The 18,458-nt window shown below is 52.1% G+C and overlaps 1 protein-coding gene across 4 annotated transcripts in view; it reads right to left on the bottom strand.

Moving 5' to 3' along the window:
• Positions 1–18,458, bottom strand: part of NIN (ninein) — a 71,620-nt gene that overhangs the window by 41,175 nt on the left and 11,987 nt on the right. For all 4 annotated transcript variants that reach the window (XM_077180880.1, XM_077180883.1, XM_077180881.1 and 1 more), the window contains exons 3-7: positions 17,356–17,437; positions 9,322–9,479; positions 3,274–3,313; positions 1,836–2,023; positions 662–808 (exon numbers count right to left, since the gene is read on the bottom strand). In XM_077180880.1, coding sequence (XP_077036995.1) covers positions 662–808; positions 1,836–2,023; positions 3,274–3,313; positions 9,322–9,479; positions 17,356–17,437 — 615 coding nt within the window. The remainder of the gene's footprint in view (positions 1–661; positions 809–1,835; positions 2,024–3,273; positions 3,314–9,321; positions 9,480–17,355; positions 17,438–18,458) is intronic.

Genomic DNA, 18,458 nt, shown 5'->3' with positions numbered 1-18,458 from the left:
AGGGTTTCACAGTGCTCACTTCTGGTTTGGAATGTCACTTTGCCTAAAACAGCTGCAGGGAGCACTTGTAGAGTGGTTTGGGTAGAGCCCTCAGCTTCCAGGCAAAGAAAGGGAGCAGATTTCAAACTCTCTCTCAGGAAAAAATGCACAAATTGGAGTGGAGATGTGGGAGCTGCATGTCCCCAGCCTATCCCAGGCAGTGCTTCCCCCTGCACCCAGTTTGTACTGGATGCCCCATCCTGGAAATGTTCCAGGCCAGGCTGGATGGACTTTGGAGAACCCTGGGATAGTGGAAGGGGGTTGGAATGAGCTTTAAGGTCCCTTCCAACACAAACCACCCTGGAACTCTACAAGGCTCTACCACTGCACTCCACAGGTTGCCAGAGCCCTCTCCAAGCCACAGAACTTCAAAGTGGAGCCATGTCCCCTTTCCCATGAGGGTGTTCTGTGTTTTGGCTCCCCCCAAAAGTGTTTTTTCTGAGCAAGAGTTTGAAATCTGCTTTTGGAGCAGGGCAGGCAGCAGCTCACTGCCACCACCTCCTGCCTCACAGCTGCCCCTGCAGGGACAAACACTGAGGAAGAGGAGGAGACAGGCTGGGTGGGAATTGTTCAGGAGTTCTGCTGCTCCTTTTACCCCAGGATTCTCCTCTCACTTTCTCACCTGCATGGAGAGGTGGCGTTTCAGCTGCCGGTACGGAGTGGATGCGGAGGGGGTGAGGGATTTCCCATTTCTAAACAGGCCATAAAAGAAATCCTCTATGCTCATGGTCCCATCTTGCTCCAGGTTATGGAGCACCTCTTCAAGCACCTGCAAGGAGACAGGAATCATGTAAAAGGCCAAAAGAAATCTGGCACAGAGCAAACATTCTATTCCCAAGGCTCCAAAAAGAGCAAAGCAGGAATTACCTGCTACATCAGCCTAACACATTTCCATATTCTCCATGTGGAAAATTGCAGGCACACATACAGCATGAAAAAAAGCTCCTGGTCATCTTGGAGCTGCTGTTTAATGAGGCAGCAAGGAAAAAAACCTCATTTCATTCTGCCCCTGAGCCAGTGTGACCTCAGGAATTCAGCTCGAGGTACTGAGATGCCAAACCCTGAGCAGCTGGAAGTGACCAGGCAAAAAAAACCAAACCTCTAAGACACTGCAAGGTTATCATAAATCTGTTTGATGCCTCAGGGCATGCTGCTTTCTCAAAAGTAGGACTGGAGATGTTCAGATTAGTCCCTCACTATTTCTTTGTCTACAGTTTATCTTTTCAGGTATTATTTTCTGCCTTAATACCCTGAAAGCATTTCATTGTGGATGCTGCAAAGGAATACCTGCTCAAGAACATGTTTTGTGGAGGAAATTAATACCAACCATGTTATCTTAAGATGCAAAAAAATCTGACTTTTTTAATAAAACTAAATCCTAAGTTGATAAGAGCCTTTTTTTTTTTGTTGTTAAAGATTTCATTTTCTCATGGGCTCTTGCTGCAGGACAGAAACGCCCACAGGCCTTCCCAAAGTCAAAAGCAACCACCTCTGAATATTTAACCCATATTTGCTGTCTAGCAAGAAAATTCCTAGGATTAAGGAGACATGTTTGGAATCCAAGCCATGCTTTTAAATTCCAGATCCCTCCGTGATTGCGTGAGGAGCGCGCACGCCACGGCTCAGCCTCAGCTGCCTTCTCCTGATGGTTTGGGACCAAAAACCCCACTGAGAACCAGCAGCTGGAGCTGGAAACTCCTTCCCAAGCAGCCAGCTGAGCTTGGGGTGAATCCCAGGAGGGATTTTGGGGCGGACAGCAAAGGCCAGGCAGGGCAGGGCTGGGATGGGTGGCTCACCTCGCCGGCCGCCGCGTGCAGCCCGTGCTGCTCACAGATGGACACCAGCTTCTTCCTGTTCAGGTGGCCATCCCTGGTGATGCCCAGGTGCTCACACACCTCCTGAAGCTTCTCCTCAATCCAGTCTGGGCTCGGGGAGGTCCCAGGGGAGGCGTTCAGGTCGTCTGGGTTCCAGAAGCGCAGCTGCCCTGGAAGGGGGGAGATTGATCCGGTGTCTGCGGTGAGGAGCAGAACATCTGGGGTTCTGCACCCCACAGAGAACCTGCAGCTGCCCTGGGCACAGCTCCCTCCTGCCTCTGCAGACCACAAGGGATCGCTTGTCTGGGTCCAGAGCACACTCTGGGGCTCAGGATGTGGATACTGGTCCCAGCAGTACCAGACTCTGCTCAGCATTTCACTCACTTGTGCCACCAGGGGAAGGAGCCTGATGTCCACAGAGCCATGGAATTGTTGAGATTGGGAAAAAAACCTCTAAGACCATGGAGTCCAACTGTTCCCTGGCACAGCCAAGGCCACCACTGGCCCATGTCCCCAAGTGCCACATCCACACAGCTTTTCATCCCTCCCAGGTGCAGACTGAGCAGCAGCTGGGGCTGTGGCCAGAAGCATCTTTGGGAATGTGGATGAGTCTGATGGCCAATGTGGGCTGGTGGCCAGGGAAGGGCAGCAGAGCTCCCTCAGCTGCTGGCATGGATGGGGAAGGGACCCCTCCCTCCCCTGGGCTGTTATGGGATCAAGGGAGCTGCAAGGCCATCTCCTGGGGCTGGAAAAGCAGCTTTAGGAGAAAAAAGTTGGCCCCTTTGGATGGGGAAAGGGTTAGAGAGCAGCTGAAATGTGGAAGAGGTGCTGATGTAATTAAAAGGATGTAGATGCATTCCTCTGTGCCTCCAACAGCTCCATGTCCTTCCTGTCACCCTCCTGATGAAGATGGTAGAACAATGGCACAAGTGAAGGTGCCCAGAGAAATTTCCCATCCCTGGAAGTGCCCAAGGCCAGGTTAGACAGGACTTGGAGCACCCTGGGATAGGGGAAGGTGTCCCTGCCACGGCAGGGGTGGGACTGGATGAGCTTTAAGCTCCCTCCCAAAGCATTCCAGGAATTTACAACTCTGTGACAATTAGGGAACTTTTAACGACTGGTCCCTGCTGACATCTAGTGCCCACCAGGCTCCACTACAGGCAGAGCCCCCCGGGGCAGGATGGGGAGCAGGACAGAGGGCAGGGGGACCAGGAACACCCACAGCAGGATGAAGAGGCCAGGGGGGCATGGCACAAGATGGGCCCTGCCTCAGCTTTCATCCCCAGCTGCACCTCCCCAAGCTGTGCAGCAGCCAGGCTGGGTGTTGCACGCACCCAGAGCCCCTCTGATCCCTCTTCAAAGCTGAAAGGAGAACAAGCAATGAGAACAGGCAGGCCCAGGTGCTGCTCTCTGCTCTTACCCTCGGCCTCGTACTCCTCGCTGCCTCGCGTCTTCCAGTGCTGGGGAGAAAACAAAAAGCTCCTGAGTTATTGATTGCAAGGCATCCCCTGAATGAAAGAGACTCTGGGATCAGCAGCCAAGGAGCTGCAGGGCTCCAGCAGGGCTGCCAGGCTTTCATCTCCCTGCAGGCTGGGCTGGGGATCCAGGGCTCTTTGATGCTGCCCTGCTCTGTGGTGGGAGAGCCCAGCGGTGCCCAAAGCCCCACAGTGAGCCAGCAGAGGGGACAGAGCAGGGCCTGGCAGGGTGCTGGAAGCAAGGCAGGGGTTTGCTCAGAGGGCAAAGCATGCTGCTTTCCTGGGAGGGATTGATGGCTGAGGGGATGGGGATGCAGGAAGATCACAGGGCTGGGTTATCCTTTCCTTCCAGCACTGCATTCTGTCAGCCAAGCCCTACTCAAACCTCCTGCACTGAGAGCAGCTCTGTATCAGGAGAGAGCTATGCTGCCAACAAGAGCTTAACAGAGGGAAAATAAATCCACTCTCTGGTGGTCTTAAACCATCCTGCTCCCTCTGGCATCACCCCATCAGCCCAGGAGCAAAAGCACAGCATTTAAGGTGATTTCCTCATGTACTACACGTTGTCTCATCCCTTGCAGCAGCCCAGGGTATTTACTCCCACAACATGAACTTTGCTTTGGCAGTGGCAGATGTTGCTCCTGCACTGGGACAAGTGGATCCTTCTGCCTGCACGTGACTGATGGATTTGGAGTCAAAGTCACCCAGGACATAAAGAGGCTCTAAATCACCACAGAAAAGTTCAATAGCTCTCATTCAGATTACAGCTAAAAGCCATTAATCTACAACGTTGCCATGGAAACTGAATTAAGGCACTGGACTTTTTTTAGCTCTGCTGCTGTTCCTGTTTCAGCTGCAGGACCAGGCAAGAGCCCTTCCCTGCCACAGCATCACAACATCCCACAAGGGACAAAATGCAGGAGCTGAGGCAACAGGTGCCATTAAATCCCAGCCCTGGAAGTTCTGCACAAAGAGAATGGCAGAACCCTGGCACAGATTGCACAGAGCAGCTGTGGCTGCCCCTGGATCCCTGGAAATGTCCAAGGCCAGGTTGGATGGGGTTTGGAGCAGCCTGAGATAGTGGAAAGTGTCCCTGCCTGTGGCAGGGGGTGGGACTGGATGGGCTTTAACCATTCTGGGATTCTATGAAATTGCCACCTGAAAATGCAGAAAACTTTGTGCAGAGAGAGGGTTGGCTTGGGTGCCAGAGCAATCACCCTGCAGCCACCCATCCTCCTCCTTGGGGACAGTGGGACACTGAGGGGAAGCTGGCAGTGATGCTCAGGAGGCAGATCCTCTGTGTCCCAGTCCTTCTGCATAAGCAACATGCACACTTTTATAAAGAATCAGATTAATTGAGCACCAGACCCCCTCACTTCAAGCACTTTCAGCAAAACCACACCAGCTGCTGCTGTCCCACCCCTGCAAGTGTCCCAGGCCAGGCTGGACAGGGCTTGGAGCCACCTGGGATGGTGGAAGGTGTCTCTGCCATGGCAGGGGATGGGATGGGATGAGCTTTAAGCTCCCCTTCCAACCCAAACCATTCCGGGATTCTACGAAACCACAACAACTCCATCAACACCAACAACCCCAAGAGGGGCTCTGGCATTCTACAAAACCACAACAACTCCATCAACACCAACAACCCCAAGAGGCTGAACAAAGCCAGGGGGTTTGGGCTGGGGTGCTCGTGTGCCCTCCCCTCCCTCCCTCCTGTGCCTTTGTGTGCTCGGGGTCAGCCACCACCGGGAGGGGACAAAGAGGGGCCAGGGTGGGTGGGACAGGCCCATGTCAGGCTGTCATTGTCCCCCAGCCCCAGCAGGGCCTCAGCTGGCCCCGGGTCAGAGGCAGGGGGTGCCAGGAATGCCTGATCCCCGGGGAGGCGCGTGCGGGGAGCAGATGGCTCCGAGCGCATCTGCAGCCTGGGCCGTGGGCCCTGCCCACAATGAGGCAGCAGCAGCCTGCACCTCTCTGTCCCCCCTGCCATCTGCTCCAGCCAGCCAGACCTTTGTTCTGCCCCGGAATATATTGCTAATTAAAATGATGATCAGCAGCACATGCCACGAGGTGAGCCCCGGTGCTGATGGGGTTTGCTCTTCCCAGATCCACGCAGCTGCTCCCTGGGCTGAGCAGAGACCCCAAAAAAAGCTCTCAAATCCCTCACTCTGCCAGGTGCCCTCAGCTCCAAGCACCAGTCAGGCACTTTTTCTGGGAGCAGGCACTATCTTAATCACAAATCCTGGCTTCCCAGTGCTGATGGATTTTGTTCTTCCCAGATCCACACTGCAGCTCCCTGGGCTGAGCAGAGACCCCAAAAAAAATCTTAAATCCCCACACCTTGCTTTGCCAGGTACCTTCAGCTCCAAAGCACCAGTCACACCAGTCAGGCACTTTTTCTGGGAGCAGGCACTTTCCTGAGCTGTTAATCACAAACCCTGGCTTTCCAGTACTGATGGATTTTGTTCTTCCCAGGTCCACACTTGCAGCTCCCTGGGCTGAGCAGAGACCCCCAAAAAAGCTGTCAAACCCTTGGCTTTACCAGGTGACCCCAGCTCCAAAGCACCAGTCACACCAGCAATGCACTTTTTCTGGGAGCAGGCACTATCTTAATCACAAATCCTGGCTTTCCAGTGCTGATGGAGTTTGTTCTTCCCAGTGCTGATGGATTTTGTTCTTCCCAGATCCACACTGCAGCTCCCTGGGCTGAGCAGAGACCCCCAAAAAAAGCTGTCAAATCCCCACACCTCACTTTGCCAGGTGCCCTCAGCTCCAAAGCACGGGTCACACCAGCAATGCACTTTTTCTGGGAGTGGGCACTTTCCTGAGCTGTTAAATCACAAATCCTGGCTTTCCAGGACAGTCCCACTTTGGGAATCTCACATCAAGAACCCAAAGCAGGAGTTTCAACCCTCCCAATGAGCCAGGCCATGCTGGAAACAACTCACAAACACACAGAGCATGGGAGCAGGTGGCACTGAAGGGACAGAATTGGGATGTGCCAGCAGATTGTAAAACCTCAAAGCTTGGAGCAACCTGGACAAGTGGAAACTGTCCCTGCCTGGGGTAGAAGGCTGGAATGAGATGGGCTTTAGGGTCCTTTCCAACCCAAACCACTCTGGAATTCTAGGAACCTGCAAATAGGAGGGACCCCTGCCAGAGCAGAGCAGCAGCTGGGGAAGGGGAGGTGATGGATGCTCCCCGGGGAGGACTGGAAGCCAGCACAGCCACCATCCATGGGGACAAGCTCCTGCAGGTCACAGGGACCCTCAGGAACCCACCACAGCAGGGTTAATGCCAAATCCAGGCCCAGCTGCTCATCACCTGATCCAGCAGCACCTGAAAACCCCCGGGGATGGAGGTGGAGCCTCCCTGGGCAGCTGCTCCCAGAGCAGCTTCCCAGCCTTTCCCCTCCCAGAGCTGCCTTCCAGCCTTTCCCCTCCCAGAGCTGCCTTCCAGCCCTTCCCCTCGTGTTTACCAGGGAGGGAAACCTCTCAGACACAGCCTGAGCCCTTTTAATTGGCACTGCCTGGGAGCAAGCACCAATTAAGCCACCCTGCCCCAGTTCTCAGGCTGGGGGCTGTGTTTGCACACACAGCACAGAGAACTGGGCAAGGGCTGATCCCTGGCCAGATCCCAGGGAATCAGGAGCCTCCAACACCCCCCTGGGACCCCTCAGCACCTTCCAGCAAGTCCTTCCCATGCATACCAAGAGGATCTGCTTTGGAGATGCTGATAAAGTTGGGGTTTCACAAGTTTAGCCCGATTTTTGCTCCACCTGCAGAGGAATTAACCATCCCAGCAGCCCAAAAGGTGCAACAAGCACCCCCAGCAGGAGACTGATCCAGCCCCCAGCCACAGTGTGGTTACAACAGCTGGGTTAATTAACTGACCTTGTTAATGGACTGCCCTTTACACCTCTGTGACAGCTAAAACCAAGGGGTGAGGTTAGAGCAGCCCCTTCCAGCAAGGACAGCCCTTCCCTGGAGAGTGTGGGAGGATTAACATCGATTCCAAGGTCAGGGCAGCCCATGTGGCCAGCACCAGGAGATGGATGAGCATCCCTGTGGTGCTGAGCAAAGGTCACCAGCAGCAGGGAAAACCTTTCTTTGAGGTGTTGGTTTGGGGTTTTTTTTTTATCATTTTTAAGCTCAGCTGCATGGGAATAACACTGAAACCATGGGAATTGGAAATTCCTTCCCTGCTTTCTCACACAGGGCTGGGAGTCCCCCTACAACAGCGGCTGCAGAGGCTCCAAGTGAGGCCACGAGACAGAGGAGGGAGAAAGCAGCAGTGCTTCTCCTTCCCAGTGGGAAAACTCCCACCACATCTCCTGAATCAACAATACTTGGCACAGCAGGGCAGGCTGGAAGCAGCCCAGCTCCAGGGCAGCGCTGTTGTGGCTGTGCTCTAACACACAGCACCAATCCCAAGCACTCAGCTCCCTTGGCTTTCCTGTCTGGGGAAGCAAGAGGAGATTCACTGGCACAGAGAGAGCCACAGCTCTGGAGCACAAAACCAGGAATGGGGATTGTTTTTGGAGCAATTAGAAGCCACTGTCTCAAAGCAGCTGCTGGCTGCCCAGCACCCCTTGTCCCCCATGCCTTCTGCTGGAGCCATGGCCAGCTTTTGGCAGCTGCACTAATGGATGTGGACGTGCCCAGGCTGCTCCCAGCCCACACCTCCTCGTTAGCCACGGGGGCAGCAGCTCTGCCCTTTCCTAATTGCTGGCCCACGCTCCAGCCAGGAGCACGGGCCCAGCTCCCTCCCCACTTCCCACGGAGCAAGGGAGCCACGCCTGGCATGGCTCAGCCCCAGGGACAGGCAAGGAGAGCGGCCAGGAAAGGCACTGGGACACCCCAAACCCCTTCAGGTGTGGGCAGCAGCCATGCCCAGAGGTGACAAGGCCACCCCAACACCAATCCTAGGGACAGGGAAGGCACTGGGACATCCCAAACCCCTTTGGATGAGGGCAGCAGCCATGCCCAGAGGTGACAAGGCCACCCAACACCCATCCTAGGGACAGGGAAGGCACTGGGACATCCCAAACCCCTTTGGATGAGGGCAGCAGCCGTGTCCAGAGGTGACAAGGCCACCCCAACACCAATCCTGGGGACAGGCAAGGAGAATGGCAGGTAAAGGCATTGAAACATCCCAAACCCCTTTAGGTGTGGGCAGCAGCCACATCCAGAGATAAAAAGGCCACCCCAACACCCATCCTAGGAGAGCAGCCAATGCCTTCACTGGGAAGGCTCCAAGCACATCCCAATCCCTTTGGATGGGGTCAGCAGCCATGTCCAGAGGTGACAAGGCCACCCCAACACCCATCCTAGGGACAGGCAAGGAGAGTGGCCAGTAAAGGCACTGGGACATCCCAAACCCCTCTGGATGTGAGAAGCAGCAATGCCCAGAGGTCACAAGGCCACTCCAACACCCATCCTAGAGACTAGCAAGGACAGAGGACAATGCCTTCACTGGGAAGGCTCCAAACACATCCCAACTCCTTTGGATGTGAGGAGCAGCCATGTCCAGAGGTGACAAGGCCACCCCAACACCAATTCTAGGGAAAGGCAAAGAGGGCAGCCAGTAAAGACATTGGAAAATCCCAAACCCCTTTGGATGAGGGCAGCAGCCACACCCAGAGGTGACAGGGCCACCCCAACACCCACCCTAGTGCCAGTAAAGGCACTGGGACATCCCAAACCCCTCTGGATGCGAGAAGCAGCAATGTCCAGAGGTGACAAGGCCACCCCATGACCAATTCTAGGGAAAGGCAAAGAGGGCAGCCAGTAAAGACATTGGAAAATCCCAAACCCCTTTGGCTGAGGGCAGCAGCCATGTCCAGAGGTGACAAGGCCACCCCAACACCCATCCTAGGAGAGCAGCCAATGCCTTCACTGGGAAGGCTCCAAGCACATCCCGACCCCTCTGGATGGGGGCAGCAGCCATGCCCAGAGGTGACAAGGGCAGCCCAGCACCCACCCCTCCCTGCTGACCTCCTGGCTGGCAGCAATGTGGGCAGGCTCCTCGCTCAGTGGCTCGATGACTGTCACCTCAGCAAAGTCCTGCGGGGACTCCTGGAACTCCGGCAGGGAACGGCGCCCGTAGCGTTTGCCACCTTTGATGTACTTGGGCTGTGCTTCCGGGGAGGAATCTGGGGAATCCAAGCACAGAACACATCAGGAATGCCATTTCTGAGCTCTCTCAGGGCTGGTTTGCTCGTTCAGCAGGACTCTGAGTGCCCAGTTGCTGCCACCATTCCTGGTGGGCAATGGCACCAATGGTGGCTCCACTGCTGGATCATCACCACCCTCTGTGCTGGTGTTCACAGGGGTCTGAGGATGAGGGTCTGACTCCATGTTTCAGGAGGCTTGATTGATTATTTTGTGATATATATTATATTAAAACTATACTAAAAGAATAGAAGAAAGGATTTCATCAGAAGGCTGGCTAAGAATAGAAAAAGAAGGAATGATAACAAAGGCTTGTGTCTCAGACAGAGAGTCCGAGCCAGGTGGGCTGTGATTGGCCATTAATTAGAAACAACCACATGGACCAATCCCAGATGCCCCTGTTGCATTCCACAGCAGCAGATAACCATTGGTTACATTTTGTTCCTGAGGCCTCTCAGCTTCTCAGGAGGAAAAATCCTAAGGAAAGGATTTTCCATAAAAGGTGTCTGTGACACCCCTCACCCTGGCACTGCGTCTGATGGTTGGAATTGGTGCTGCTCCCTACCAAAAACAGCCTTCACAAAGTGCAATCTTCCTCTTCCTCACCCCTCCCCAAGCCCCAGATGAAGTTAACAGGATGGGGAGGGAAAAATCTCCACAACCTTGCCAGGAGCCTGGGATGGAAAGTCCATTAGGCCTCTCCTCCTTGCACTCCTCTCCATTAGCAGCACCAGGCAGGTTTAATTAGGGACTGAGTTGCACTGAGGCAGCTCAAGTCTCCAGATCCTGCAGACACCTGGGCGGCTGCTGCTGCTGCTCTCTGTGGGTTTGAATTTCAGCTCCATTAAAAATGCCCAAACAAGCAGGAGAGTGGAAAAAAATTGGGCAAGTTTGGAGTCTCTGGGGGCCCCGACAGGAGCAGCTGATGTGAGAGACAGTGGGGCAGGTCCCAGCCTGTGCTGAGCAGCCAAAGCCAACTGCAAGATCTAAATAACCCTTTGGAGTCATCCTCTAATTACAGGGGCTCCACATTCCCCAGCTCCAGCTTCCCCCAGCAAGCTCCTGCCTTTGGGGACTGAATTATCCAGGAGCACTGGCAGGCAAGGATCAAAACAAAAAAATAAATAAGCACGTTTTGGGCTGTTTTCAGTGAGAATCTGGAGCAGGGGGCAAATTAAACCAAGGACCAAATTAACCAGGGATTCAATTAGGGGAAGGCTCGGTGCCACGCTTTGTTTCAGTGTTTGCTAACCTGACTGCTGAAACCCCCCCAGGACTCCATCATCTTTTATTTTCTGCCTCTCACAGTGGCAAGAGCAGCAGCTTTTGAAAATTTTATTTGCAGAGGGCTGTGATATAAAAGAAATGCAAGAGTGCAATACTAATAAGGCACAGGGAAGCTTTCCACCACTGACAAAGGATACGGGGAAAGCAGCAGGTCTCCAAACCCCCTCACCCAAATGCCTCCTCGGATAATATTCCTTTAGATATGGAAGAAAAGGCTTCAAGCTTGTTAGAGGGGAGAGAAAAAAAAAATACTCCACAACTTAGCTATGCAATGAATTATAAAATACACAGGCTGAGGAGTGCTTTGATTCCTGCAGCCCCACACTCCATCCAGCCTCGGTGCAGCTCTAGGGAACAAACCCCGTGCCTGTGTTTGAACAAGGCCATTCTAACAAGATTTGCTGCAGCTGGGACTCAGCACATGAAAGTTGGGCTGATGGAGTGCACCGATAGAAAAATCAGGAGGAGACAGGCTGATTAAGGAAGAGCCCCAGAACAAAAGCAAACCTTATCACTCCTATTAAAGCCCGCCCGGTGGTGAACAATCTCCATCCAGCAGCTCTCTCTGAAATGCTAATATTTGTGGCTACTCATTCACCCAGTTATTTCCTCCCTCCCCGCACAAGAGAGGGCTGGGGGGCTTTGTTTTCCTTCAGAAATCATTTTTATTATTCCTCAGACAGAGCTGTACCTCCATCTGTCTTTGGAGAGATGGAGGAGGGGGGAAGAAGCTGGAATTCAGTGAAGCTCCAGCTGAATTTCCTTCTGAATTTCCGAAGAATCCTGTTTCCATCCCCACCACACTGACTGTGTTTCCCCACTGCTGCAGCTGGAAATTCAGTGGTGCTGTGGAAGGCGTTCCTGCTGTTCCAGGGGGTTGCAATGAGATGATTTTCCAAGTCCCTTCTGCTCTGTGACCCTCAGGAGCACAAGTGCCCCCACGCTGGGCCCCCTTGTGAGCACAGCAAAGGGGACATCAGGAGCCTCTCCCCACTGCTGTGCTTTGGGCACTTGCAGGCTGGCAGCTGATTCCTCTCTGCTCTGAGCACCACGGGTGAGCTTGTTTGCCTTTTGTAATGAAAAACCTGTGAAGCCCCAGAACATCCCTGGGAGGGAAAGGTGACCCTTCACAGCTTGAGGAGAACAGAGTTTGCTCCAACTTCCAAACCAGCTGTGCCTGAGCCCAGCTCAGGCACCCTGAAATCCCAATTTCCACAGCCAGGCTGGTTTTGACACTGGGTTCCAGCCCTTCCCTTATCACATCCTGCAGCACAAATCCCTCTCCTTTCCAGCACCATCACCTCTCAGCCAGGTGGACACAGACACCTCCCACACCTGCAGCACCCTCCAAGCCTCTCCATCTCCTGCTTGCCCACCAAACCCCCCAGCAGAGCAGCTGGTGCCCTTGATGTTCCCACCATCCCCGATATTTAGGGGATGCTGGGCACACAAAAATGCAAAAAGCAGCCATCCATGCTTCCTGAATGCAGGAAATTCACTGGGGAGCTGAACAGCTTCTCATTCCCAGCCAAAAATGAGCAGGAAGACTCGGAGAATCATTAAAGTTGGAAAAGAATCATTAAGGTCGTCAAGTCCAACCTCAGAGCTGCTCCAGCCCCAGGTGCTCAGGAGGAGCACAGAGGAGATGTCAAAATCAAGCCTTTCATGGAGCAGATGCCCATGAGACAGCCCTGTGTGCCATTCACCCCCAAAAATGCCAAATATCCCCCTGAACAGAGGGGGAAACACCCCCAGAGCAGAGGATGCTCTGCTGCCCACTCCTCCCACCAAGAGCAGGGGGAGATGCTGCTGCTCACACCCCCACTATTGTGTGCCTGACAAATCACCAAGAAAAGGGGGGAAAATGAGAAAAATAAAATGGGTTCAGCCCTCCCTGCTCCCTACAGCCCTTGGCAAAGCGTGGGCTTAGTAAAACCCACTCCAGAGCTGGTGTCTAATTAGACACTGGGGTCTGATCTGCCCCCCTGAACTGCCCCCAGGCTGGGGGCAAGAGGAGGAGGCTGAGGGAAGCAGCCTCTCACCTTCCTGCCCACTGCCCAGAGGGTTTGTGGCCCTCCAAGTGCCCCTGGAATGAAACAACCCCCCCTAATTCTGCATTTCACTCCCTGATTTAAGCGCCACAGACGGGAGCCATCAATTCCCTCTCTCACTCCCCTCATCCATCCCACTGAAATGTCTCCATGGCTGGAGATTTACACTTGATTTTCTGCCTTTCTGCACCAGATAAGTCATTTCAAAATCCTGCTCTGCCCTCAGATGGGTAGGGAGGGGGGGCTCCCCTTCCCTGGGCCCAGCATCAAAGCCCTGCAGAGCAGACAAAAGGGGGTTTAGAGCAGGAGCCCCCTCATCCCCCAATCCCAGCCTTCAGAGGGGAAATTAATTTCTCTGCTGCTTAAGATTTGGAAGGGAGGGATGCTCCAAGTGCTGGGCAAAGCCCATGGCAGCCAGGATCTGCTAAATCCTAATCCCCTGAGGCACCAGGTACGTCTGAACTCCTCCAAGCCCTATTTCACCACTCAGGCTCAGCAGTGGAGGAAGAGAGGAGTGGTGGCAGGCTCACCACAACCCAAAACCAACGGGTTTTGACCCAAAAATACCCCGTGGCATCAGGCAGCCCTGCCTGGGCTGTGACACTGGTTTCACCCAGTGCTGCAGCCACCCGAACAACCTTTCCCCCACGGATGGGGCCCTTCCAAAGGGCATCATCCCCACCAGCCCCTTTGTTAGAGGGCACTTCTGCTGTCTCCAGAAGGAAAAGGGAAAAACAGGGAAGGAAAAACCCCAAAACCCTCGTGACTGTGGGGAGGATGGCGTCCAAGTGCTCTTTAATTTCTCCTGGGTGTTCCTGTAATCCTGCACTCCACCCCATAATCCCTCCCTAGCCCAGCTTCCATGCACTTTTTATTTGCTATAATGGGGAGGAAAAAAAGCCTGATTTTTTTTTCTTCCCTAATCACCCACACAACTGATTTTTTTTTTTGTTTTCCTTTCCCCACCCTTAAATCTATTTCATTGTCCCCTCACTGCTGCAGTGACCCGTGGACAAAGAGCAGCAGCACCCAGCCCTGTCCCACAGGAATCAAGAGCTAAGATAGTGATTATTTTAAATCACATTCAAGCTTTTTTCCTGCTTTTCCTGGCATCTCCCCATGCCTGTTCCCAGCAGAGGAAGGCTTTGCCCAGCTGATGCTCTGGTTCACAGCTGGGTCTGTGTCCCCACAGTGTCACCCTCGAGGGGACAGAGCTGATCACAGCAGCTCTGGAGCTCTGCCTGCCTTGGTTTCCAGAGCTGCTTCCCAGGCAAGGAGCCTGCAGCACCATCCTCCCTGCCAGTCTTGCCTTTGAAAAAGGAATTCGAGACAAAAAAATAAATCTGTATAAATCTATCAGCTGCTCTCTGCAAGCCTGAGTGCTTCCTCCCAAATGAGGAAACCCCAGTGGCTGCTTCTGCAGGAACTGCAGCACTTCTGGTTCCTTGTCCCCAGCCCCTGTGACCCCAGAGCCCTGGCACAGAATCAGTTTGGGTGCAAGGGACCTTGGAAATCACCCCCTGCCATGGCAGGGACACCTTCCACCATCCCAGGCTGCTCCCAGCCCTGTCCAGCCTGGCCTTGGGCACTGCCAGGGATCCAGGGGCAGCCACAGCTGCTCTGGGCACCTGTGCCAGGGCCTGCCCACCCTCACAGCCAGGAATTAATTCCCAATCTCCCATCCATCCCTGCCCCCTGGCAGTTCAAAGCCATTTCCCCTTGTCCTGTCACTCCAGGCCCTTGTGGATTTTCCCTTTCCCTGTTTCTTTTGGGCTCCCTGCAGGGACTGGCAAGGGCTGGAAGGTGTCCCCAAATCTTCTCTTCTCCAGCCTGAACAGCCCCAAACCTCTGAGCAGCAGAGGGGCTGCATCCCTCTGTGCCTCCAACAGCTCCCTGTCCCTCCTGTCACCCTCCTGAGCTGACAGCATCCATGGGGACAAGGACATGCCACCCCCCTGGCCGTGTCCCAGACTGTCTGGGGCTGCAGCACAAAATCCCCCAGTGCTCCCCCACTGACCCTCCCATCACCCAAATCCCTGGAGAAAACCCCCACAGCCTCTTCCTTCCCAGATGCTGCCAACAGCCTTAAAATCTCTGCTTCTCCCCCCCCCCCCAATTAAATTTTCATTTAAATGATATGATTTAGAGCTCTTAACTCAATTTTTTCCCTAGCCTGGGGCAGGCTGGAACACCAGCATTTCCACACTCCCTGACAGTTTGACACCAACAGCACAAAGCAGCTTGTTTCTCCAAATCTCCAGTTTGATCTAAATTAAAAGAAGCAAAGACTTTGGCATTAACCAACCTGTCAAAATGCATTAAAAATAAAATGCCTCCCAGGCCTGCCTGGCTCTGCCTCCCTACCTGTACCCTACACCCTTTGATTTGCTGCCACTCCAACCCCACTCTGACAAGAGCATCCCCAAGGAGGGCTTCTCCAGCTTCACTTGTAATTTCCCCTGTGATAACCCCAAATTTAGCTGTTTCTGGAAGATTTATTTACATTTCAATCAAGCTGGAGCTTCTCAGCCATATGATACCCCAATAAATGCAGAATGCTGGATTAGTTCTGCCTCACTGGGGCTGATTCCTGCTCTGTGCCAGCTCCTTCCCAAGGGGCTGGCAGGGAATGCTCCCCCCTGAGCACCCACTGAGCTGCACTTGGAAATTCCATTAAGGAATGCTGGGCACAGGAGCTGCCATCACCCCTCTCACAGCATTAAAGAGCTTTGGAAATGAGAGGTGGAAAAGAAAAATAATCCATCAATCACACCTCTCCAGCCCTGTGGTTTTTGCAGCCTTATTAAAAGGGGAAAGTTGTAATTTTGCTGGCAGGCTCCTCTCTCCAGAGTGGGATGCTCCAGCTGAGATTGATGCTCCAGGAGGGGGAAATCTGGAGAATTCTCTCTCCCCCTTTGCTAAGCTGTTTTCTCCTTGGGGGATTTGGCTCCCCTGCTGCTCCAAGGACAGGATTAGGGATTTCCATACAGGTGTGGCACCAGCTGGAGCTGCAGGGCTCAGCCCCAGCACGGCCCCACAGCTCCCAGGCCCTGCTGCAGGGGGGGAACACTGAACCTGAAACCTTTCCAGCCAAGGAAAGCCTAAAAATGCCCCATTTTCAAGGCACAAAGCAGGGAGAACACTGAGGAGTCACAGCAGAGCCCCTGGAAGGGTCCCTGGAGCAGCCTGGGATAGTGGGAAGTGTCCCTGCCCATGGCAGGGGGTGGAACTGCTCTCTTCCCACTCAAACCATCCTGGAATTCTCTGACCAGCCCCAGCCTGGTTTCTCAGGGGCTTCACTCGGTGAGGAACATCTCTGGAGCAGCCTGAGTGTGTTTTTTCCTGGGAGAAATTCAGAGAGGCTTCCTACACCCTGCTCATCTCAGACACAAGGAAACAGAAGGGACTTAAAAAACATAAAAACCAACACCAGTCCCAGCTGGGAAAAACCCCAGCAGCAGCAGGAGCTCAGCCTTTTGTCTGTCTGGCCACAGCTCTCTGCTCCTCGAGCATCCCTGGGCAGCAGGAGTGGTGTGGGATGGAGGGAGCTGAGCCCCTGTCCCAGCCATGACCCAGCCTGAGCATCTGCAGGGAGCTCACAGCCAGCCTGGGCCTCTCTGGGCATTCAGATCATGGGAATGGCAGAGAAATACCCAAGGGCTCTGAAAACACCTCTGGGCAAGGTCCCACAACAAACCTCAGCTCCCTTTGTGTAAAGAATCCATTTCTCACCCTTCATCAAAACTAATAGTACAATAACATTTTTTTTATTTTCTATAAAATAAATAAATAATAATTTATAAAAATCAAAAATATATATTTTGATCTTCTATATTTTATATATATTAATAGACACAAATGTATTTTTGTATATTAATATATAAAATATAAAATATAAAAAATACAAATATGTCAATATAAACATGAAAATATAAATATATATAAATTTGTGTATATTAATATACATATAAAATATAAAAATATAAATATGTCAATATAAACATGAAAATATAAATATATATTTATATATAAATTAATATATTATTTATATATGAATTTATATATAAATAATTATATAAATATAAATAATATTTATTAATAAATATATTAATAGAATAATATAATTAAAATACAAATAAATCTATTAATATAAACTAACATTACTATAAATATATAAATATATTATTATAATATTGATATATAAATGAATATATTAATAGAAATAACTATATTTATTAATATATATACTATGATTAAAATACAGATAAATTTATTAATGTAAATAAACATATTACTATGTTAATATAAATAATTTTTATAAACCTTATATTTAAACTTCTCAATTACCTCATCTCTATAAAAAAACAAAAAAACCCAACATCTTTTGTCCCAATATCAGCTTTTTCTGCTTGGGTGGCAGCACCTAAAAAGCACTTTCTCTTCTAAATTCTTCTGTGAGAGCCACCCAGAGCTGCTTTGCCAATGAAAATGTACCAGTTTAGGTAATTTCAGTATTTACCTGGTTCTTGGAAGTGCTCCTCATTTGACAGGGTTCTGGATAAGATGAGGATAAGTGCTTCTTTAAACTGATCAAAGTGGACCTGTGGGGGGAAAAAACAAAAAAAAAGGAAGGAAATGGGCAATCAGGTGGTGCAGGGAGTTAAACATGGGGCCAAAATATGAGGAAAAGAAAAAAAAACCAGAAGGAAATGGGCAATCAGGTGGTGCAGGAGTTAAACAGGAGGCCAGAATGCAGCAGAAGATGGGCAGCAGTGGGGATCACTCATCAGCACCCCCAGACCAACAGCCTGGGCAAGGGGCACCAAGGAACCCTGCAGAAGGGACAGCAAGGGACAGGCAGGCACAGCCAGCACCTCTGGGCACGTGGGAGCAGCTATTGCCACACAGAAGGAGCCAAAGCCACAGATTTCAGGCACTGGTTGGGTTTTTCCATTGATCAGGAACCAAAAGAACACATCCAAAGGAGCAGGGACATCTCCATCCCTCGAGGTGACCTGGCCAGGGTCAGTGGCTTCTGCAGTGAGACCATTCCTGAGCAGGGACAAATATTCTGCTGTGGAAATGCTCCAGTGCCCTCATTTACCTTCAAAAACCACTTCCCAATGTGGATGGCAGAAAAATCCCTCCCTTTCCAGGGCAGCTCCAGCAGCTCTGGGAGGGCTGAACTCGGAATACCAAGCCTGGAGTGAAGCTGGGAATAAACCAGAGATGATTCTGCCACTGAGGGAGGGTTTTTTTTTTTCCCTTCTGCTTTTTTCCATCTGTGCCTTCCTGGAAATCCTCCTGCCTGCCAGGCAGCAGAGCCAGGAGGAGGCTGCAGCATCCTCCCAGCCTGCTGGGGAATGTCAGCAATTCCAGCCTGGGGGACACCAGACCCAGGGACAGCTGGAGGAGCAATTTGACATGGGTCAGTGGCCAGGCTGCTGCCATTTCTCCTGGCTAAATAAATCTTAGAAGAATTTTCAGCGTGGAACAAGAAGATTTTGTATTTAAAGGAACCCAGAGAGGCTGCTCTGGCTGGCAGAGCTGCACTCAGAGGGATTTTCACCCTGCACAAGCACCAAAGCTCAAGTCTGAAGTTCCCCAGCTTGTTTTTGGGGG

This window comes from Agelaius phoeniceus, chromosome 6 (assembly GCF_051311805.1).
Source record: "Agelaius phoeniceus isolate bAgePho1 chromosome 6, bAgePho1.hap1, whole genome shotgun sequence".
Classification (NCBI taxonomy): Eukaryota; Metazoa; Chordata; class Aves; order Passeriformes; family Icteridae; genus Agelaius; species Agelaius phoeniceus.
Note: the sequence above shows the minus strand (reverse complement) of the source record. Positions and strands in the feature narration are given on the sequence as shown.